The sequence below is a fragment of the Pristis pectinata genome, chromosome 23 (assembly GCF_009764475.1).
Source record: "Pristis pectinata isolate sPriPec2 chromosome 23, sPriPec2.1.pri, whole genome shotgun sequence".
Taxonomy (NCBI): Eukaryota; Metazoa; Chordata; class Chondrichthyes; order Rhinopristiformes; family Pristidae; genus Pristis; species Pristis pectinata.
Window position 1 is genome coordinate 13,178,849 of NC_067427.1, and position 24,638 is coordinate 13,203,486.

At 39.9% G+C, this 24,638-nt stretch overlaps 1 protein-coding gene across 2 annotated transcripts in view; it reads right to left on the reverse strand.

Moving 5' to 3' along the window:
• Positions 1-22,503, reverse strand: part of LOC127582254 (kelch-like protein 20) — a 29,050-nt gene extending 6,547 nt beyond the window's left edge. Inside the window, exons 1-8 of one of the 2 annotated variants that reach the window (XM_052037412.1) lie at positions 22,244-22,503; positions 19,528-20,099; positions 17,371-17,529; positions 14,558-14,652; positions 9,917-10,032; positions 7,597-7,780; positions 3,307-3,450; positions 1,141-1,274 (exon numbers count right to left, since the gene is read on the reverse strand). In XM_052037412.1, the coding sequence (XP_051893372.1) occupies positions 1,141-1,274; positions 3,307-3,450; positions 7,597-7,780; positions 9,917-10,032; positions 14,558-14,652; positions 17,371-17,529; positions 19,528-20,091 (1,396 nt within the window). In that variant the 5' untranslated portion in view covers positions 20,092-20,099; positions 22,244-22,503. Of the gene's footprint in view, positions 1-1,140; positions 1,275-3,306; positions 3,451-7,596; positions 7,781-9,916; positions 10,033-14,557; positions 14,653-17,370; positions 17,530-19,527; positions 20,100-21,156; positions 21,225-22,243 lie in introns of those variants that run through there. The other variant, XM_052037411.1, reaches the window with a different exon arrangement.
• Positions 22,504-24,638: the final 2,135 nt, after the last annotated feature.

The following is a 24,638-nucleotide window of genomic DNA, read 5'->3' on the forward strand; positions in this document are numbered from 1 at the left end:
TGGACAAAGGTATATTGTGTTGGGTCACAGATTAGCTTTGATCTCATCAAATAGGGAAACAACAGCTTACTCCCATTCCCATGAACCAAGCATTCTGTTCAGCCCAAGGCTGTTGAAAACACCATACAGCTGCAAGTTCTTTCACACTGTGTCTAAAACATATGGTCAATTTCCTCACCGTCACACTGAAAAGTCCAAGGTTTTCCTGCATTTACTTGATTTAGTTCAGCAGTAGGGCTCTGTCTATGGCTTTTCCCCCAAATGCTTCCACAACTCATCTCCTTCCTCATGTCTCAATGACCAAAGCTGGTTTCAAAACAACTTCCTCTGATTCACAAGTCTAAATACACCAAATATGCGAAGATTTCCATATCCCTCTACAAATCTATTAACATTGCATTTCTTTAACTATACGAACAACTTCTAAAAAACCTGTCTAAAACAAGTTCTTTAACGATATGAACAGATTCTAAAAAATAAGTCAGACTGTGTTGGGATCAGAGAAAATAATCCTGTGGTTTCCCTTTGTTCCCAAGTTTTTTCTCTGGTAGTAGCCCACTATATCTTAATCTGTGGAGAAAAATGACTTTTTTGGGGAGTGCTGAATTCGACCAAATGCAAAGCATAAGGTGACAGTTTCTGGGAGGCTCACTACCAATTCACTCCCAGGACCAGAGACCTGTCCAAGCCCATCTGCACCACCGAGAGGGAGACAATACATGAAATGAGACTGGGTATTACAACCCAAGTACTGGTGGTTCCAACACCATAGCTCTAAAATTTCCATGAATTTAGCAATGGTTACTACTGAAATTGCAACAGTTGGTGTAGGAGTTGGAAAAAAAGAAGTGTTAAAATATACTAGATCGAGTACAGATTCACACTGTGTCTCATCTGAAGTAGTGAACACAACCTGTACTTCTTAAAAAAAGTCTAGCATACACTTTGAATGCTGGAACTCTGAAATAAAAACAGAAAATGCTGAAGATACTCAACATATTTTGGCCGACCTGCAGTGATGCTTCTGCTCTTGTTTTCTCACTCTCATAGTAATGTGCAAAAATTTAGAGTTAAGGTTAGTCTGATGCACAAATGCAATTGTAACTAATCTTAGAAGGAATCTGTTCCCATAAATATTACCTGTATTCAGTGGAGACGTTCCGTCAGAGCCCCCTGTAGCATACAGATGTCCACCAAGAACTGCCACAGCTACCCCCAGCCGACGAGTGCTCATAGGTGCTACTCTCATCCACTTATTTTCCTTAGGATCAAACCTGGTAAAATAGTAAATGTGTTACAAATCAGATTTCCTCTATAAATCTTGCCTTATCAACTCTAACAGCCAGTATTCTCTTTCTGCCTCTGCATTTTCTGCCAACTTTCTCACCTTCTGAAGGTTTTTCTTCCCCTCAGGTTTCCACCAGCCTTCTGGCACTCTAACTGTTCAATTTTTACTTACAAGTCGAACAGAGTGCTGCCAAGTATGTGGGTGCAAAGAACATAACAATCAAGTCCAATCTTATCCAATACTCACACAGAGGGAACTCGGTAAAGGTCACAGGATAGAGATCAGGCACATGACCCTAACTTGCTTCTTCTTTCCAAGCTTGGAAGTCATATCTTTTATAGAAATAGTGCCACATCGATCAATCTAAGGTGGCTAAATGCAGACCATTGATACAAGCTGGTTCCTTCCTTGTTTGTATGACTCAGCTACAAGTTTGAAACTTTGGAAAAGTTCTAATGTTCTTTTTCTAAAAAACATTTCATATGTATATATTTAGGTTAAACAGAACATTCAGAATGGATGCATAGTTTGCATGAATCATAAACTAGTATCAGGCATCACTATGAAATCCATGGTGTTCTGCTTGTCCTCTAACTGGTGCACACCATCTCCTTATCTAATCACTCAGGATCTGGATAAAAGCTGGCAAGGATACTGCAAGAACTTAACAGGATACAACACAGATAAATAGTACTGATAAATTCACTATTAGTTGTCCAGCCAGCTTCATCAGATTGTAGAATTATCACTAAAGACCTGTTACACCATTCAATGGGATTGTGACTGATCTGTGACCCAACTTCACTTGGCCTGCTTTAACCAAATATCTTTGGTGGTAAACAAAAACACATCATTGCTAACTTTAAAATTAATTTTCTAAAGTCAAATGATACTTGCAGGAGAGTTCCAAACTTTTGCCATCTTTCACAGGTAGAGACATTTCTTGATTTCACTCCCAAAAGGCCTTACTTTAATTTCTAAAACTCTGTCCCGAGCCCTCACCTCCCTAACCAACAGATACAGTTTCTCTCTATTCATTCTATCAATTCCCTACAATAACTTAAACTTTAAAGACACCATCTAAATTCCAAGGAATAAGTATCTGTGTAACTCTTTCCTCTTGGTTTAACCCTTGGAGTTCAAGGACCATTCCGGTAAATTTACACCACACTCACATAAAAGCCAATATTTCCTTTTCAAGGTGCACAATTGCTCACAATACTCCAGGTAGTGAAATGTGCCTTTTTGTACTGCTCACCACAATCCATCCAGCTGGATGAATCCTCAGGTGCGTCAACGTAGAGCCCAGATTGATAGATATTGCTGAAACAAGACACTGCTCTATGATACTGCAGACCAACATAGCTCAGATAGTGGATTACCACAGAAGACCCACTCAGGTCCAATTTTCAGTCATCAGTGAATCACTTTGAACCAAAGAAACCACACAAAGACTGAACCTTACCATCTTCCTCATGTCCATCCCACCAGGCGAATAGGCTAATTTTGCCACTTACTAAAGGTACAATAACCAATTAAATGCTAACATCAGAGATTCAGCCACTTTTTGCAACTCAATAAATGTAGTTACTAAACCTTTAGAAAATGAAATGTTCCTGAACCCAGCCTTCAGGCGACAATTTCTAATAACAGCCTTTTCCAAACACAGTATTGTCTTGAACCAGCTTCAGCATGTTACAAGGCGCCAGTGCAGGGCAGCTTGCACTGGGTCGGGCAGCAACGCTGCATACTCTCCAAAATACTCAATTCAGTTTATCACAATTTGGCACAAACAGCTGTTGATTCTCTCCTGCAACGCAGAGCACCATTTGTAATCACTCCCCTCAAATCCTTCTCCCAGTTTATCCCTGTACATGTAATTAAGTATATCCTATTGCATGCTTAGAAATCCTAAATTAGGAAACAGAATGGAATGGATTTATATTTTATGCGTCTCTTAGGCAGCACCAGGACTTTTGTCATTGACTAAACAAATATTTACCAGATAAAAACATTACCTTTCTACAATGTTAAGACAGGACACTCCATCTTGTCCTCCAACAGCATACAGGAATCCTCCTAGCACTGCTACCCCAACACTGGTTCTACACGTGCTTGTTGGAGCTACATCACTACTCCATTGGTTTGTCTTGGGGTCATACCTTTGCAACACAGCAGAAATATTACCAAGTTAGCGAAGACATGGTTGAGTAGGAGAGCCAAAAAAAATCTAACATGTCATTATTCTGAAAGCTTTTGAGACCATAATAAAAAGACACAGTTTTCACCTACTTTTCATTTCCTTAGACAGCACTAACATGTGTACTTTCAGTACATCCAAAGACAAATAAAAACAAAATAAAAGGAACATTAAAGCAAATCAAGTAAGTTCTCAGTTAATTATTCAAGCACTTATCATTAATTAATCATTCAGATAGAATGAACGCAAGGTGGACAACAGTACTGATGAATCAAATACGAGAAAAAAAATGCAAATTTTGATCAAACACAAATTCATTGGCATAAACTACTTAAATTTAAAATCAAGCTCCAGCATAGAAGAATAAAGAGGTTTATTAAAATCTTAAGGAATGAAGCTGTGCTACAAGCTTTGAACTTGCACATCCATGGGTTGAATTTTTGTTTTTTTTAAAAAAAAGTCCCTTAAGACTTGCTGAAAAAATATTCCAAGTATTTCCCCAGCCATGCCAGTTAAACTTTGTTGACAATTTAATTTGTCAATCATGCATCTTACTTTGAAAAAATGCAAATGTTATACAAACAAGTGGAGTTAGATAGTAGCTTAAGGACATACAAAAGAGGATTGATGTGACAGGACAACGGACCACTTGAGGTAGGGGTGGAGAAGGGAGAAACCTGGAATAGAAGAAATCTGGCAGAATGTGCAGGTATTACTGTCCTTATCTATTTAGTTCCAATTTATTACAAAGTTAAATTTGCCTTTACTTTGTAAAGAACCAAAAAAAGCTACATTTTCCAAACTCAACTTTTCTGAACTGATCCAAATACAATTAATAATTAAAGCACCTTGTCCATCCTCCATGTCATTATAGGAAGACCCCAGATCATCTCTGTTGCCTCTGGACTCACTGCTACAGGAACACCTCTCAGTAGCACTGCTCCAAATGCCTTCGCTGCATCAATATAGTCCAACAATCTGTCAGCAACCTTGAGGAATACAAGCTTGAAACTGCCAAACTGGCCACTGGGATTTTTTGAGCTCACATTGCAAGAAACACGACTTCAGACAGCAGCACTCCTCTCCCCACTCACAAAATCTGATTCTTTTGCCTGTTCCCTGGGAGCTATTATGTGCTTTTTCATTAGCAGCAACATAATTTTGAAGGAAGTAGAAAATGCTCATGCATGGCACATGAAGCGAGCACACTTCTGCCCATACAGCGGGCAAACAATTGTGTGAAATTTCTCATGCTTGTTACTTCTTGGCTGAGCAACACTCACCAGGTGATAGACAAAGTCCTCAGTTAATCACCAAGAACTATGTCTGTACAGCAGATAGTGCAAGAGAATGAGCAATTGCCTCCAGAGGAAGGAAGTTCAGGTACCATATTTTCTGCAGTGCTGCTCTAAACCAATTACAAAGTTTGCTCCACTTTGAATCTTCCCAGCCAGTGCACAGGTCTATGAACATCTACATGTAATTAACTTTGATAAGCATCTAATTCCTGATTACTTTCTAAACTAATGTGGCAAGAAATTGTAGTTACTCTCTGCAAGGCACAAGTCAAGAGCGTGACGGTACACACGAGTGCAGCTCTAACCACACTCGAGACACCATCCAGGATAAAGCAGCCTGCTTGACTGGTATCCCATTCACTCTCTCCCCTGCTTGCCCCCCCTCCCCCTCACAATGGCTACAGAGCATACCATCTCCAAAATGCTGTACACTTACTTAGACTATGACACCACTTCCCAAGCCTGCAAACTCAACCACTGGCAAAGGCAACAGGTGCCTGAGAACTTCACCACCTGCAGATTTCCCTGCAAGTCACACATCATCTGGACTTGGAAATAGAGGGCCTTTCATTCGTCATCGCTCGACTTAAATCCTGCAACTCCTTATCAACCAACACTGAGTCTACCTTCATCAGAAGAACTGCAATGAGGTGTGAGTTCACAATGATCATAAATACTGACCCAGCTAATATCCATCCACATTCCAATAAATAAAAACAGACCAACTTGACAGTTACATAGTTACATTTTATTGAAGCTGCTTTGTAGCATCAATTACAGATGGAGCAGGAATGGCCTATTCCACTTATCCAGGATGCACAGATCTCCACCTGAGATCACAAATTTAGATAAAAGGGAGAAAGGATGAAGAAAATAGGCTCCCTAAATAATTCCCAAGTCACTTCTCTTTTTCTCTACTCAGAGAACATGATAATCACTGCAATAACCCACTTGGCTTTGCAGCACTTGGTTAAAACAACCCATGCACCCAAATAACTAATGTAGAACATGTCAAGTCGTGGTACTTGGGTTGTACAAACTGAATTGCAATTGAGATTTGATAGTTTTGAAAACACTTCAACCACTGATGCAATTCTCCCGGGAAGGCTAATAACCTGATCGAGGGCTCTAGTTAATAGACCTTTCAATTATCACATCCATGATCCTGGTCACCAGTCATGGTTATATTCTGAATAGAATCAGTGCGGAAAAATAGTTGTTATAAAAGAACTGCAGCAAATGGGAGCAAGTGAAATCTGAGCTAGAACATGCAAGCAAGACTTCAGTTAATGAAAGAGAATCCTTCTGCTCCAAGCATTACCAATCTTGCATCTCCTCATCTAGTCTACAAGGACACACACAATGTATATAGTGATTACTTAGAGAAGTTCCATGAAGTGATCTCCAAGACCACTACATCTTAATACAAAATTACCAGAAAATAGAGGTAATAAATTCTGGGGACATGGAGGCACTTGCTGTCTATTATACTGCCTTATCTACCTTAAAAGACATGGCAACTCCTGTTTGATTACCCATTGGAAAACATTAGCCATGCAGTAAAGTCAGGAATGTACATTCATCTGGTACACATTCTTCCTGTATTCCCTTGTGTACACGTTACAGAAGTATATATACCCTGCAAGCTAAGCGAGGACTTTGAGCTAGTTAGGGAGCCAAATTCAGAAAATACTCTACTGACCCAGATGCTAAGCAGTTAGTTCTTTTATATAAAAACAGAAAATTCTGGAAAAACTCAGCAAATGAGGCAGCATCTATGGAGAGAGGAATAGAATTAATATTTCATCAGAACTTAGTGTCGCTGGCACCTGATGCAATATTATCTCTCACCTTTGAGAGCTTTGTGCAGCCTACAGTTTAACAGCAACAGCTGAAAATCAATTAAGCTGGAAACATTCAAGTTTCCAAAACCCATCAAGCCTATTGCGCTATTCAATTAGATTGTGCTAGATCCAACTGATTAAAAAAATTGTCCCATCAGTTCTTTTCAAATGAAATGTTTTATCATTTATATTGAGTCGATGTCCATGAATTCATCGCAAACCAGGGAGAGGCAAATGCAGGGCTACAATAAAAACATCTGTGCATATGGTTCCACCTCTTTCCCCACTTATGCTAGTTGATCTCAAATATCTAATGAACTCTATATTGGTGTCAGTTTAATGTAAATCTAGTATCCATCTTTATGGGCTCAGTACAGGTACAGAAGTAGCAAGTGCTTCCTAGTTCAGAAATGTTTGATGGATTGAATCCCAGTTCCCAGGACTATCCCTTGGGTAAAGAAGTTTCTTCCAAATTCCCTACTGGATTTCTTGGTGGTGATCTTATGTTGATGGTCTCTAGTTAATCTCTTCTCCGTAAATCGAAACATTTTCTCTGTATCAGTCTCTCATATTTCATAAAGAATAAATGATTGAATTCCTAGTCCTGCTACCCCAAAGGTGCAACAATTGCCGACTTCTACTTTGAGTAACCAATCTTCATTGGCAAGTCTATACAAAACAACGTCTCCAGGATCTAAACCCAACCTTCAACGTTGGTTAAAAGATAGTAATTTGAAGCAGGAACTCCCCCCCCTCCCCCCCAATGGGCATTTGCCTGTTTTGTTTTCCAGGCAGCAGTAGCCAATTCACATCCCTATTGTTGCCAGACAAAAATCAACTCTAGTACTAGATTCTGATCAGTATGGCTCAGTCCCAAGACCATACTGCAACTCCAGAGGCAACAATATGCTGTGTGCTTCTTCATTAAAAACAGATCATTTAGAAAATAAAACACTTTGAATTTACCTTTCTACACTGTTGAGATAGGAAGACCCATCATGACCTCCAACTGCATACAAAAGATCATCCAGAACTGCCACGCCAACACCGCACCTTCGCTTGGACATTGATGCCATCATTCGCCATTCATGTGCTTGAGGATCATAGCGTTCCACACTAGAGATTGCATCACCACTGCACCAACCACCAACTATTAAAAAAAAGGACAAAAGGATAAGTTAAAGGATATGATGAAAAAAAAATTGTTATATTCAACAAGGTTTTGATCAGCCATAATGTCCCTTGCTAATGCTAGAGACTTAGTGTTCACTAGCTTGTAGCTGTTCCCAAAGCTCTGTCCATCCCAATCCAGCTGCTGTTACTATTACAGTAGATCATGTTCCTTGGAAATAAGGAAGTATCCAACCCATTTGGCCAGATGTGCTAATCAAAAAAACTGCACAGGCTGGAAACGGTTAGCGTAACGCTTTACAGTGCCAGCTACCCGCGTGCAAATCCGGCCACTGTCTGTAAGGAGTTTGTACGTTCTCCCTGCGCCTGTGTGGGTTTCCTCCGGGTGCTCCGGTTTCCTCCCATATTCCAAAGACGTACAGGTTAGGAAGTTGTGGACATGCTATGTTGGTGCCGGAAGCGAGGCGACACTTGCAGGCTGCCCCCGGAACACTCTACACAAAAGATGCATTTCACTGTGTTTCGATGTACATGTGACTAATAAAGATATATTAAATGATGGAAAAATTCAGCAGGTCAAGCGGTGGCCCTAATAGAAACATTACCTATTTCTCTTTCCACAGACGCTGCCTGATCTGCTGAGTTTTCCAGCATTTTCTAGTTTTGTTTGTTCAGAGATGCTGTTTTATTCAGGTTGATAAAGGGTTGAAATCTCTCCAGTTAATGATCCAACCATTAAACTTAGTGCAGGAACGTTGTGCTGAGAACAACTGTTAAGTGTAAACTAAATAGGACAGGGGTTGGGTTCAACAGGTTGGAAAAGTACGGATAAAGTAAAAGGGAAGGAGAGTGCAGGAGAGGTTACTGGAGTCTCCGGAATAAAAAACAAGACAGAAAGGTTAGAAAGGGATAAGAATTTAATTTCGGGCAACATGGAGACAAATTTGAGAAGAAGGTGGTGAATACAGGACGGAAGGTGTTATATTTGAATACACGCAGTATATAAAATAAGATAGATGAGCTTATAGTACAGTTACAAATTGGCAGGTATGATGTTGTAGGCATCACAGAGTTGTGGTTGAAAGAACGTCACAGCTGGGAGCTAAACATCCAAGGATACACATGCTATTGAAAAGGCAGGCATAAAGGCGCAAAGGTGGGGGGGGGGGGGGCGAATTCAGAAATCAGAGGTGCAAAGGGACTTGGGAGTCCTAGTTCAGGTTCCCTGAAGGTTAACTTGCAGGTTGAGTCTGTAGTAAGGAATACAAATGCAATGTTAGCATTCATTTCAAGAGGACTAGAATATAAAAGGAAGGATGTAATGCTGAGGCTTTATAAGGCATTGGTCAGAGCAATATTGAGAGCAGTTTTGGGCCCCATATCCAAGGAAGGATGTGCTGGCATTGGAGAGGGTCTAGAGAAGATTTACAGGAATAATCCCAGGTATGAAAGGGTTAACATGTGAGGAGCATTTGATGGCTCTGGGCCTGTACTTGCTGGAGTTTAAAAGGATGAGGGGGAATCTCATTAAAACCTACTGAATATTGAAAGGCCTGGATAGAGTGGACGTGGAGAGGATGTTTCCAGTAGTGGGAGAGTCTAGGACCAGAGGGCACAGCCTCAGAATAGAAGGACGTCCCTTAGAGCAGAGATGAGGAGGTATTTCTTTAGCCAGAGGGCGGTAAATCTGTGGAATTCATTGCCACAGACGGCTGGAGGCCAAGTCATTGGGTATATTTAAAGTGGAGGTTGATAGGTTCTTGATTAGTAAGGGCGTCAAAAGTTTACGGGGAGAAGGCAGGAGAATGAGGTTGAGAGGGAAAAATAAATCAGCCATGATCGAATGGCAGAGCAGACTCGATGGGCTGAATGGTCTAATTCTGCTCCTGTCTTATGGTTTTAAAAAGAAATTTTAAATGTCTAGTTACCAGCTTAATGATTTGCAGTACGTTATTGTCGTGCAGGCAGATTTCCAAGCCCTGTGCCTACATAATTACAGAAATACAATAAAAAAGACTAATAGTATGATGTCAGATTCATAATTAACAGAAAACACTTTTGAGTCCTCAGAAATGTGAAATATTTAGTAACAGGTTCGTGATTCTATTAACTACCGATTAAATAAATGATTAAATAAACTACCACATTCACTCACCAGCAAAAAGCACCTCTCCACATCGTATAGGTTTACGGGGTCGTGTTCGAGGGCCCTGCATAAGGGGTCTCTCCTGTGGCAGAAGCAGATAATTCTTTGCCTCATCCAAGAGATCTCTGAAGAGCACATGGAGTGGGGTGGCACGAGAAGAGGGCGGCAGTGTGGGAATGGGAAAAATAGTCATTATGATTAAACAATTCATTTGTCAAGTGTATACAATGAAACACAGTTGCAGCAGACAAAAACAGCTGCGTTGAGTGCAACTTTCACAGCACTGCCAACTCTAAACATATTATATAATTGCTTCTTAAAAACAGTTAATCTGAACTGCAATGTTTTCCAAAGAGGGCACAGTCTTGAAATTAGAGGGCACCCATTTAAAACAGAGATGAGGAGAAATTTCTTTAGCCAGAGGGTCGTGGATTTATGGAATTCCTTGCCACATACAGCTGTGGAGGCCCGATCACTGGGGGTGTTTAAGGCGGAGATTAATAGGTATCTAATTAGTCAGGGTATCAAGGAATATGGGGAAAAGGCTGGGAATTGGGGCTAGATAGGAGAATAGGTTAGCTCATGGTGAAGTGGCGAAGCAGACTTGATAGGCTGAATGGCCTTTGTCTTGTGATCTTGTGACATTTTTGCATTTATATTGAGAACATTTGGTATTGAACCGTTTCAGAAGTATTTCATTCTCATCGCAGAGTATCAGTAAAATGACAGGACTTAAGGGAAATTATTCATTCATATTAACTGGTATCTTAAAAATCTATACATGAGAAAATTGTTTCGAATACAAGCAAAATTTGCTTATGGAATTTGGTGAGTACAAGGCATGCTTACTTGTCTTTAAGAAAGGCTCATTTTCCCCAATGGAAAATTACAATCAAATAATGGTTGCTTAAAAGGTGTCAAGATTAAATAAACAAAATGCAGTGAACAAAATTAATCACAACATGCACACAGATTCTACTTAGACTTGTGGTTTATCCAAAGCAAAATGTACATTTTATAAAACTTAAATGTTTTAACTGGTGAGGAGTACAAACCATTCCAAGAAGAAGCCTGGCTATGTGTAATAGAATTTGAAAATGAAAACACAGGACAACATTGGAGTTTGCATCTATACAACCAAAGTTCTAATTGTAGGAACCTGGAGCAATGTATTTCTTGGACATGCAGGCTGTCAAAGGTAACTACACATATAAAATGGGTCTGCAGATATGAAAGTAATGAATAGTTTTGAAATGGTTAAATAGATTTGTTCTTTGAAAAAATTGCAGAAATCAAGATGAAAACAAATTGACCCTTGTTCTGCTTTTTTGGAATTTACAACCCAGATTTTAACTCTAGCAACAGACTCCTACGTAGCAGTTGGTAGATTCTAACACATCAACTGTTCTATAGAAAGCAACAAATTGCAAGCAATGTTAAAAAAATGTAAAGATCTAGAACGTGCTTCAGCAAACAATCTTATACACATATTATTAGATTACTTGTATAATCAAGTGTTTTAAAAATTTAATAAATTAATCTTACAAAACCTGTGTTGGTGATTCAGCCCTAACCTCAATTTCAAATTGGATATTCCATTCAACTGGTCAAACATAAAAATGGAATTAAAGTGCTTTCAGTTCCAGAATATAAGAAAATAGGAGCAAGAGTAGGCCACCAGACCCTTCAAGCCTGCCCAACCATTCAATTATTTTATGGTTGATCTATGCTAGCCTCAGCTCCTCTTTTATGCCATTTCTCTCATAACCCTCAATTCCTCAATCTTTAAAATATTTATCCGCCTCCACCTTAAATATACCTGGTGATATGGCCTCCAGTATCATCAGGGACAGAGAATTCCAGCAATTCACTAGCCTGTGAGAGAAGAAATAACTACTCACCTCAAGATTAAATACCGACCCCTTATCTTGTAGCTACGTTCTCTTGTTCGTGACTTTCCAACTACTGAAAATATCTCAACATCTACCCTGTCAAGCCCCCTTCGGGTCTTGTATGTTTGAATAAGGTCATCCCGCACTGTTCTAAACTCCAAGGAATTCAGACCTTAACTATCATGCCTATCTTGATGGGACAACAGTAAGGTGCTAGGTATTATATAACTGCACACATCGTCCCCATTTATAATTGACAATGATGATAGTTACATTGGTAAATTACTTCCCATTTGCAAAAAGTTTGTGTGGTTGATTTCACACTATCTGGCAAGAGGAAAGCATTATTAAATGTCTTGCCACTGAGAGCTGATATTCCATTAAGTGAAAGCACTGGCATAAGAGTTAGCTGACATAATTTAGCAGATCCACTTATTTAATGCTGAAATTCAATATCTTTTTACATCCTAGATCCGGACACACCCTGCCTCTTTGTGGCTGCAATTTCTCAGCAAGTGTGTGTGCAGCACAGCACGTTCTATGAAATACCAGTTTTCTATGACATAAAACAAACACAATGCGGGGTTACATATCACCCAAGGTCAAATTCCAGCTAAAATGTGTTTTCCTAATACACAAATACCAAGCCAAAAGTAGGAATGGCAATTTATTACATATGGACTCTTGAAACGATTAATCTTCATCGAGTAACATCAGCATTTTGTCATTAATAGTCGGTCCAAATCACCAAATTAAAGTAGTAAAAAGACAACACTTCAAATTTATGATTTCACTTAGAATTGGGGAGCATTGTTAAACAATGGAATACTCAATTTCCCTTAATATTTAAAATTTGTATCACATATATTGTAGACCTATCTTTAAAAAGTGCTCAGATGTAAAGGATCTAGTCAGTACAAGAAAAAGATACGAAGTAGTACCTGAAAAACATTACAATCCCATAAATCAGTTCAGGAATACCTTCATTAGTTCAGGAATACATTCATTAATAAAATAATGAGTGTCAATAAGTCTCAAGAGTTCTGTTGGTGATTACCGCATATGCAAAGCATCTGGTCAGACTATAGAATGCTTGTTTGAAATATTTGGAGGAGGAAGTGGCTAACAAAAATAGGTTTGTCTTTCAGCACTATTCATTTCTATCTTCACTTTAACCTGAATGTAGTCCCTGTAATCTTATAGTTCAGTCAGCACAATCAATCAGTCTGTTAGTCCTATAATCAAAACTGAAAATGCTAGAAATATACAGTGAGCTTCTGTGGAAAGTGTGAGCATTCTTCAGGAATACAGAGGCCTTACATACAAGATAGTTACCAATATATCCAATGGGGAATTCAGGAGAAACTTCATTTTTCAGAGAGTTGTCAGAATTAGAACTTGGTGTCACAAATAATTATAGTGATCGATACAAGTACATTGAAGGAGAAAACTAGCCATACAAGCATGAGAAAGGAATAGAAGAGCACATCTGAATGTTTTTTTGTTCTGTACTGAGAATACTCACCATACTATCTATTAAAGAATTGGAATCCACTTTCAACCTTCTATAGCAGTCTTTCTGGAAGTGTTAAATAAATGAGCAAGTGACAACAAAAAGCAGGACAACCGAAAAGCAGCAGTTGCCACACTGCATTTTAACAAAATACCTTAAAACGCTGCCCAAGTCAATCCAATCCAACTTAAGGAAATAAAAATAGAGGAGAATCTTTAAATTGTTACTTTGATAATTCCAGGTAGCTGGAAGTCAGTGATTAATTCACAATTAAAATTCTTAATGTTAAAAGTTGCTGCAAATTGGATTTCTACAGCTTTGTCCACTTCCACTACAACACACCATGTGAGAACCCAAAATAGATAGCTCTTCTTGAGACAGTTCATAATATTTCAATGAATGATCAAATTATAGTGTTAAAGATAAGATCTCTTTATTAGTCACATGTACATCGAAACACATCTTTTTGCGTAGAGTGTTCTGGGGACAGCCCACAAGTGTCGCCACGCTTCCGGCACCAACATAGCATGCCCACAACTTCCTAACCTGTACATCTTTGGAATGTGGGAGGAAACCCACGCAGACATGGGGAGAACGTACAAACTTCTTACAGTGGCCGGATTTGAACCCACGTCACTGGCGCTGTAAAGCGTTACACTAACCACTACACTACCGTGCCTGCCATTGTTCCGTTCTCTTACAACTGACTTGAGGGCAAAAATTGCATGCTGGTTTGAAAATCATTACTGTACATTTGGAATACTACAGCTGTGTTTTATTTCCACCCCATGAATTCTTTCCTTTTTAGATGGTTTGATTCAAATATCAAACATAAACTCAATTCCCAAAAGCTCTCCTCCCAATAATGCACAAATCTTTGTTAGAATTATTGTAAATAATGGTGTGGATTACAGTCACTAAAATACCAGCCAAAACCACCAGGCAGTTCTTTGGCCAAGCCCATATAGACTAAAATAAGTGCTGAAAGATCACTGTAACTGATACAAAGATATAAGACTTTCCTCAAGTGGAGTTCCGAATCACTTGAGACTACAAGATGTTAAAATGAATAAGGGGTCAACAGTAAATGCCATGATACTATCCTTATGAACAAATTACTTATCCAGCCTCCAATGATCAGCCACTTTGTACAGCAAATGCTGTGGCTTCATAGGTACAGTGTATTTTTTTAAAAAATAGAATTCATCCGTATAGCACCCTAGCTCAGCGTACAGTGGACATTACCTGCACATTTCATCACTTTTGATCAAAGAGTCCGTTCCAACTGTGCCAACCAAGAATTTAGGACTCAGCAATGGCAGTCGAACATGTTGCAAAACCTGGGGGGGGGGGGGGGGAATTTGGGTGGGGGGAAGAAATGGGAAAAAAAAAGCACAAATGCACAAAAACTTAACTGCAATGTATATTACCCAGAGGTATTCTCTGCAAGTCCAAAGGCTACAAAAAGCACTATGAAGCTTCTACCTTAAACAAAGACTGCTTACCACAGTCAAAAGACTGCCAGTATTAAGGAATGGAAAATTCAAACATTTTCCAACCCTCTCTCAAGTTGTTGTAACTTAAATCACATAGTTTAAAAACAATCCCAAGATCATGCCAAACCCAGCATCTAAACTAACATTTTACTGCATCAACACCACCTTTCCATTTCCCACTCAGTCTCATATTAATAAGCCCACTCAAAGTCAATCGCTTCCCCTGTACTGAGCTGTAGGAGACTGTGGCATTGACTTTGCCTCAATTTAACAAATGGTTGATTTTAATTTTTCAGGCCAATTGCTGGTTGCAAATAGCCATTGAAAATGGCTTGGCTTTTAGTTAGAAATAATGCTACAATAGAAATTGTTGGGATTACCTCGTGACTTGTGCTAACTACCACCAATTGAGAAGCTGACCTGTTAGCAAAGAACCCAACAGTACGGTTGACACTTATATGCCCCCCAATTATTCATAGAATGTGGAAATAGTTGACATTGCCAACAATTGATGTCCGATCATCGTTGGACTGAGCTGAGGAGACAATCACATTGATGGCTCTGGAGTCACATATACACCAAACAAGGCAAGGATGACGGACTTCCCTTTCCCACACTATAGCAATGCAGTCGTTTTATGGCTACTGTTACCGAGATCGGTTACTTTTTATAATTCCAGGATGTTCACTGTATTTAATTAGTTGAATTTTCCTCCCTCATCTCACCTGGGTCTGTTTAATATTTAGGAAATTTACCAATTACAGGACACCTACCAACCACCTGCTAGATCCTTATTCTCAATGATAGTAAATAATAGTTACAGCAGTCAATGGAGACAAAATAATCCCAAAGTACAAAGAAAATCCAGATCACTTGAATTATTGGTTAGCCTCAACTTCAAAATATATGGCCATTCTGTGAAAAGTGGTCTTATTTATCAGAGTTCCCTGTTCCAATTGTTAATATCAAGGTCAATTAGTACAAATTATTGAGAGACTGTAGGGGTTTCCATTGTAGCACCACTTGTGATTTATAACTCCAGCATATTTTTCATGGAATACAAAAAATGTTGCATTAACATAGTGCCTTTCATGGCCTCATGCCATTCCCAATTGCTTTACAGTCAATGGAATAATTTCATAGGATATTCACTATTTTAAAGTAGGAGGCATGGCAGCCAATTGGTACATGGCAAGTTGCTGAGTTAATTTATCAGGTAGACATTTCACAACTTTTTTTTCCCTAAAAATTGGCGTGCCAATGTTCCAGGTGGTATGTCCAAATACCTTAATACCACAAAAACATTTTCAAATTCAAGGGTGCTATTTTTCTCCTATTCAGTGTGCTGATACATTTGAGATTATTAAGATTGGGATAAAAGAGCGTCTTGGAGTCTGCAGTTGTAATGATGAACTAATGGTGGTCCTCCAGCAATTTCCCAAACATGTGCCACTTAATGCAGAAGTGGAGATGCTTGTCATCAATTCAGCACTAACCTGTGCAGCTTATCCTTATGAACAAATTACTTATTCAGCCTCCACAGGGTGTGCAGCTTTGCTGCCTTCTTCAGCATCATCAAGGAAGGTCATTGGCTATAGTCATTATAAACCATCCTTATTGTAAAATACTCTAAATGTGTTTGTTGGTGCATGACATGGAAATGAAATTTTAAATGGCGTATTGAGCTGTAATTAATGCCAAGCAAACTCTGGCCCCAAAATAATTTTGCTTCATCATATCACTGTCACTAAATGCCAGCAACCCATTTTTCTCAATAATGATAACAGGCAAGGTCAGTAAGACTGATAGATCTTCATGGCAGTTGTCATCAAGATCAGATCAGTGGCCATGACAGTTACTCAATGTCAACAGCACAAACCTGAAAGCAAATACAGCCCAATTAGGTGCAGAATTAGCATCTTTAACAGGAAAAGTGTGACATCTTTTTATTTCTTATGCTCTGGTCTGACTTGAAATTTGGCACAAAATGCTAATTTCAGAGGTATTTTTATAAAAATTTAGACATGCAATTATTGGGAAATAAACTCATTACAAATATCCATTACAAACAAAGACAACACTCGTAATATCAACTAACCAATGAGTTAGATGTGCCTCCATTATTAGCACTTCTGCCTCCAAACCTAAAGGTTTTTGGGTTAAGTCCTACTCCAAAGGTTTGAGAGCAAAAATCTAGGCCAACACTCTAGTGAAGCACAGAGTCCTGCGTTTCAAATGAAATGTTAGACGGTGGCCCATTCTGCCCTCACAGGTGGACTTAAAAATTCCCAAGGCATAATCCAGAAGAGCATTGGAGTTACCTCTCAGTCCCTCAATCAATATCACCTAACATTTGGTTGTTATTACATTGCAGTTTATGGTAATTTGCTGTCTGTTAATTGGCTGCCTACTTCCCCATGTAGTTCTTTGGACGACAAGAACTTTGGGACATCCCAAGATCATGGAAGGCACAACCAAAATGAGCTGAATTCAAACCAATGAGTTGAGAGAGCATGATAATCCACTTTTCCACCCAATCCCTGCTTTCACCATTCTTCACACCTGAGCAAGTTGTCCTCTCCTCTCTTGAATGTTATATTTGACCCAGGATACAACAGCACTGTACACTTGCTCCTCACTTCGCACATTCAACTCATCGCTGGAAATAATATCAATCATCTGGTTTGCTGGCAGAAGCATAAACTCCTCACTCTCCATTACCTGTATGAAAAGGGTTAAGAAAACACAAGTATCAGTTTCATATTAAAAGTAGTTATAATTGAATAAGAATGTATCAATGGATCCACAAGGGTGTCCTCAGTGAACTGACCACATCCACTGCACCTGCATGTCACACATAAACAAGAACAGTGATGAGGCAAGGATGTATAGAGTCATCAAACGAGCTTAGAAGAGAACCTTCCAGTTAGGCTAAAATCTACACAAGGGGTGTTAATTAAGAAAGGAGGACAACAACAAACAGAAATGCATGGCAAGGTCTTGATCATCAGAATTGTGCATGGCTTCCTTTCAATCATAAGCAGTGCAGGAATGATTTCCATTCTATTTTACATTTATGCCAGAAGCCGATATATACCATGGCAGAGGATAGCAAACTTTGAAATTATACCTGTCTATACTTATCAACTTTGGCGGTATACTCTTTGGGTGTGAAACTGAAATGACCGTGTTACAATGCTCTTTTATAGCCAAGTGCATCTGCATCTGCATCTTGTATGCTTTATAAAACTTGCTTTGTTATTCATGATGAAGTGCAGTTGCGGCACCACAAATACCAAATATACCCCAAATGTCCAAGGAATTAATTCATTCCATAAGGCCATAATACTTTATTGAGAATATACAAAGCAAATTAAAATTTCTATTGCAGCAATAAAAGGCAGATATACTCTATACCAACACGAAGCCTGCATTTTACTGAAGAATTTGTTTTTTAAGTCAAAAATACAAAGTTTCATAACAACAGGATTATCACACCACATAAACATTTCCCTTTGTTATATGTTACGATTTGGCATTCCTTTCCTCAAGGGAAGCAAGAGGCAACCTTCAGGAAAAGTGGCCTGCAAATGAAGACCTGTACTTCACTAGGGCCACCAAGTATTGAGTGATCCATGTGGTACTAACAGATAGCCAAGTATAACCTTGACCAAGTCTTTATAGCTACACACTAACTGCTCAAACTTCCTGTAGTTAATTACAGGCTACATCTTCCTCAGAGGATAATGGACCAGAAAACAAGAATATAATTTATTTTACTGATATGCAAGAAAAAAGTCCGAGAACAGCTGAAGGCAACGGAGAGATGTGGATTTAAAAAATGTAACACCTAACATACAAGAACTACATGCAAAACTGTCACAGCTAATCTTAATACAGGTAAATCTCTTCCTATGCTAGACAAAGATTTAACTAAATACTATCAACACACTAAGGTGTCCTCTATTTACACCAAAGACAATTTCAGGTCATTCTGGAAATGGGTAAATGTACTCCAAGTTGTGCAGTGGTGATAAATTAGCCAATCTCAGGACCAAACAACTGGAGTCAGTCATGGGCTCTATCCTCCTAATCTCCAGTTAAATGCATGTTCTTGATACGACTCCAGTTGCAGTTTATAACAGCAATTTAATTGCCCCAAATAAAAACAGAGAATGTGGAAACATTCAGCAGGCCAGGCATCATCAATGGAAAAGAGAAAAAAAGGGAATGTTTCAGGTCCAAGATGATTAACCTGCCCTCTGTATTCTCAAAACCAGATATGGGTCTTCAGATAAAGGAAATGGCAGGACAAATTATTATTTTATTCAAGTATAATTGATGGCTAGCTCCAAAACAGTAGAGATGTAGCTTTGCTGCTGGACATAGTTGACCCTCTGGAGCCACTGTGAATGCGTAAAGTAACAGGACAGAAACAGAAAGACCAACTCTTAACTTAGGTTCTGTTTAGTCAGTCAGTCTACAAGATGACCGCCTGTTTATATTCTTTGAAACTTTACAGAATAGCCTTTGCTTCTGATAAAAGACAATATTCATTGTACCGCCCACACAAAAGCTGCCTACGGAAAAGGGACTGTGCAGCAGTCACACGATTGCCATTCCAAATCCCACTCTTTAGTCCATCAAGCTTTTAATAATTGCAGCTCTGACTTTACAAATAATTCAACGTGGGGGGGGAAAAGAAATGAAATTTCTCACCTCCTGAAAGTTGTGTTGAGTAAACTTATCGGCCACCCGCAGCAATTCCCTGCAAGCATGAGTGTCAGCAAACGCTCGAATTCCCAAACAATTGGAGGGATCAAGCTGTCGCTTTAAAAATTCACAACAGGTTTCTTGAATCTCAGTCAGCTGTAATAAGCAAGCAGCTGGCAGCAAAGTCTGGACATTGTTCTCCTCCACAATAATTTGTGATGTATATGCAAACTCAATGAGCAATTCCATGGCACGTTCATCGATGTCTCTAATGAGAACTTCTGTCTGTCTACTTTCAGCAAGTTCGCTGGTGAACATCGCATGAAAGTACGGACTGCAGGCTGCAAGCACCACCCGATGGGCATAGATTTTCTTCAGGCCTACAACAAGCACAACGTCACACAGGCCCTGGTTTCTCCTCAGTTGGTTGATGGCATCCAGAGTCAGTCGTGGGTGTTTGTCAGAGACATAATGCAAGCGTGCAGGTTGAGGCAGTCCCTCAGGAAGCCGGTTTGGATCACCAGTTGTACATCGGCTGGTCACATCCATTCCTGTCACCACTGGAGACATGTACAGATCTAAAAAGGTGGGGACAAAATGTTCGTTGAAACTCATTTGGTAAACAGACATCCATTCTGTCAGATTATCAAGATCTTCTTGGTACTTTGATCTTCTCTACCACACCACAGCAACCCACCCCCAAAAATTTGATGTCATCCTCAGCTTTTGAAGTTGTATGTCTAATTTGCAGAGTCATAGTCATACAGTATGAAACAGCCTTTCAGCCCACCAACCACTAAGCATAATTTACACCAGTCCCACACGAATCCCATTTTATTCTCTCAACATTCCTGCCCAGATTCTATAATTCACTTAAATACCAGGGGCCACTTACAGTGGCCAATTAACCCAGCAACTTGCATATCTTTCAGATGTGGGAGAAAGATCAGAACAAACGTGTGTGTGTGTGTGTGTGTGTGTGTGTGTGTGTGTGTGTGTGTGTGTGTGTGTGGGGGGGGGGGGGGGGGGCGGCGGGGGTGGCGGTGAGAGGAAAGATGCACCAATGCAGTCACAAGGAGAACTTGTACATCCACACTGACAGTACCCGAGGTCAGGATTGGACCCAAGTCATTGGAGCCGCAAGGCAGCAGTTCTACCAGCTGAGTCACTGTGCTCTACTGCAAAGGCACGTATAAATAGTGAACATTAGTGGTCCTGGTCCCGAATCTTGTGGAATACTGTTTTCCACCTTTTGCCATTGTTTAACATCCCATAACTAAGTTGCTATGAGCTCTCTGACCTGTCACCCACTCTTCAAGTTCTATACATTTCTGCTAAATGTAGCACCAGTTGTGGTATTATGCACCTGGATGTCTTACACCATGCCAACAAGTTACTTAACTCAAAAATACATGAGCAAATTTCAAAGAAAAGTATTTCATAAGAACTATTATAAAGCTACAACGATGCACATGTCAAAATGCAACTGAAAATGCAGATTTAGATTTAAGTCCAATACTTTGAGCACCCATGCAATAGTTACACTTGAAAAATGTTCTCTGAAATTACTTTCAAACTTTAAACAAACAGGCAGATTTTAAAAGGTTCAAAGATAAAAGTGCACATTCAACTCACGTTCAAGTAGCACACCTCTACAGACGTCAAGATACCTTCCAATACTTGATCTCAGGCTTACGGAACTCAGCTTTCTAATATAAAAACAGAAAATGCTGAAAACACTCAGCAGGTCAGACAGCATTTACGAAAAGAGAAAAAGGTTTTGATCTAAAACATTAATTCTTTTTTCTTTCCACAGATGCTGCCTGACTTGCTGAACAGTTATAGCATTTTCAGATTTCCAGTTTTTTTTAAATATCTGGATTCTGCAGTTACAATCCACATAACATGGATAAACAACTTTTCCAGAGAGAATAAGCAATTTTTAATGATTCAGAAACAGTTTCTTCCCCTCTGCCATCTGATTTCTAAACAGTCCATGAACACTACCTCATTATTTCTTTTTTTTGCACTTTTTATTTATTTCTGTAATTCATAGTAGCTTCATGTCTTTGCATTGTACTGCTGCCACAAAATAACAAAATTAACGTCATCTAAGTCAGTGATAATGAATTCTGACCTGCGCTGACAAAATAACTGGCTTCCCTCTGTAGGTGTTCTCTATCTGTGATTTCAGATGGTATTGAACATGATGGGCTGAGGAAGGGCCAGAAAATCTCAACCAAACACACATCTCTGAACAGATTTTCAGAAGTTTGTCGTTTTTGCTTCGCACAGCTTGTAAAGTGGGATTAAAAAAATGCTGGAAACACAAAGCACGTCGAGCAGTGTTAATATTGTAGAGCAATATATTTGGAGTAACACGGAATTGCGAGGGGTTGGGGTAGAAAAATGAGGAAAAAAGTTTGATTTGACAACATCGACTTGACACCAGAATAGTACACCAGAATGATTGAAGTTATTTATTAGAGAACGCCAACCCCAATTTGTTTAATCATACACTGACACAGTACCACTCGGCCCATCGTATCTGTTCTAGCCCTTTGGCACAACTGCCCAATCAGCCCCTGTTCCAGAGCCCCGCAGTATTTTGCCCTTCCAGGATTTATCCCATTCCCTCCGGGCAGGTCAGGGTCCCGACTGAGCCCAACACGGACGCAGATCAGCAGCTAAAAGCATCCATTTTCCGAGGAATGACACTCACCAGATGACGGCCTGAAGCCGGACACACCGAGCACTTCAAGCCCCAGCTCCACCTCACTGGGTCAGCGACAGCGGCCCGGGACCGTCGGCGTCCCCCGCCGCCATCACCAACCCAAACAGCCTCGAAACCTACGCCAACTCGCCATCCACAAACCGAAACGGTTCTTCGTTGCTGCCCGGACTATTGTTGTCGTTAATGGAAGCCAACCCCATCCCAATCACTCTCCTCCAATCCGACCAGGAACCAACTACTGGACTGACAAACCCCGCCCTCAGTGCACTCTCATTGGCCGCCATCATCCGCCCGTGACTCCACTTTCCGCGATCTAATTGGATCTCAAACTGCCAGTCATTCAAAATTAGGCTGCACCTCCTAAGTTCCGCCCTCCGCGCACATTCATAGGCCGCGATCATCCGCCTTCGACTGCCCTTTCCGTAAGCTAATTGATTGCCAAACTGCCAATCATTCAAAAATAGGCGGCCCCCTATAAGACCCGCCCTCAGCTCACGTTCATAGGCTCTCATCTTTTCCACTGATGCAGCGATCTGCGTCTTGATACGATACTTGAATTGCCAGTCATTTGAGTAGCCCCCGCCCTTTGAAAGCCACTCTCAGCATAGGGTCTAAAGGGCCCAAATGACAGCCCCTTCTGGTTTCTGATACGGTAATTGAACTGCCAATCATTTTAACCAGGAGCCTTTCAACACCGCCCTCTGTACGTGCTTGAATGCTCCAAGCAGCCGCTCCTAGTGTTCTTCTGATTTATCAGTCTCTGTCGCGTTTGCTCCATATGGGTGCCTAAGAATTGTCTTCTCTCTTCCTGAAACGTGGCTTCACCTTTACCATGGTGAACATCTATTTCCTGCATCTCTGATCTCACCCTCTACTTGGCGACAGATGCAATAAGACCCAGCAAATCAACAGATTATCCTTTCCAATTTCCACCAGCTCCAAGAAGATCCCACCACCAGACATATATTCCCTTCCCGTTTCTGCATTTGGAATGGATTGCTCCCTTTTCAACTTTCTGGTCCACGCTTCAATCCCCAGCAAGCATTCTTTGTGCAACTGTAGAGGATGCAATGCTTGTCCTTTCGCCACTTCCCTTCCCGCCATCGGGGGACCGTATGATCCAGTTACTCAATTGCACTCATTCCTGTCTGTGTGTTGCATTTGGTGTTCACCATGTGATATACTTTACATTTGCGGTTGACTGTGGGACGCCTGAGTTCAACCTACGAGAGTGGCCCTGAGCTTCTGATCACAAATTCAACAGCTTTAGAAAACTCTTTTTCTTTCTGTCTGTATCAGAACTGGCCATTTCTACCTGTCATCATTTTGGCTCAGCTTTTCTCTTTCTATTAGTATTGCCTGGCTTGCCAGTTATGTCCCCCAGCCCTGCTATTAGCAACAATATACCCAGACAAAGAAGCGTAATGTGCTTCTAACTTCCACTTTAAGACTTTTGGCCTCACCATGTCAGAGATATTCTCTTTGTTCTACCCATCCTTCCTCCACTTTCTCTGCTGCTGAAAACTACAGTGTTTTCTCTTTCCCCGTTCTGGCAAAGGGTCTGAGACCTGAAATGTTAACTGCTTCTCTTTCTGCCTAACCGCTGAGCAGGCATTTCCTATTTTAATTTCAAATCTCCGGCATTTGCAGTTTTAAAAAAATTTTCAGTCTCGTCTGACAACCTATTTCACCTTCTGATGTGATATTTAAATAGGCTTTCCTCAGCCTATACCCCATCGGCTCTAACTAAGCCCCCTTGACAGTTCTTTACACATAAGCTGCTAACTATTCTGAAAAATCATTGCTGGAGATTCTGTTTTCTTTTAATAGACTCAGTTTTCTGAGTAAATTAATTTTGTTTGACTGTGAAATAGTTGACTTGCTGTGAGTCATATGAGCTCTGTCTGCAACTCAATTGCTAGTACAGTGCTTTTTGGACATTTTTCTTCTGAATCATGGCTAAATAAAATTTTTTCCAGATTGCCCAAATCTCCTATAAATTTAAACTGAGTCCAAGGTTAATAATAGGATCTTTAGAGAATGCACAAAGGACTCATGTGCCAAACAGTATAAATACATTCAGATTTACTTGATGTTGATTAACATATAGAAGAGAGAAAAAATCATGTAAAATCAAATCACAAACATTTAACTTTCAGTAAAGCATTTTTCCTACCATTGTTCTTTTTAAAAAGACCTGTTCAATTTAATTTCCTTAGACCATCAACATGTGACATTTTACAGGGATTATGTGGTTACATGTGGAATTTCCTGTCAGAGTTAAATACATAATTGCATTGCAATTATATAGTTCAATGCTCTTGAGACATGGTGCAAATGTCATTGGTAAATAAAGCAATAATAGAAAAGGTCAGCTATCTTG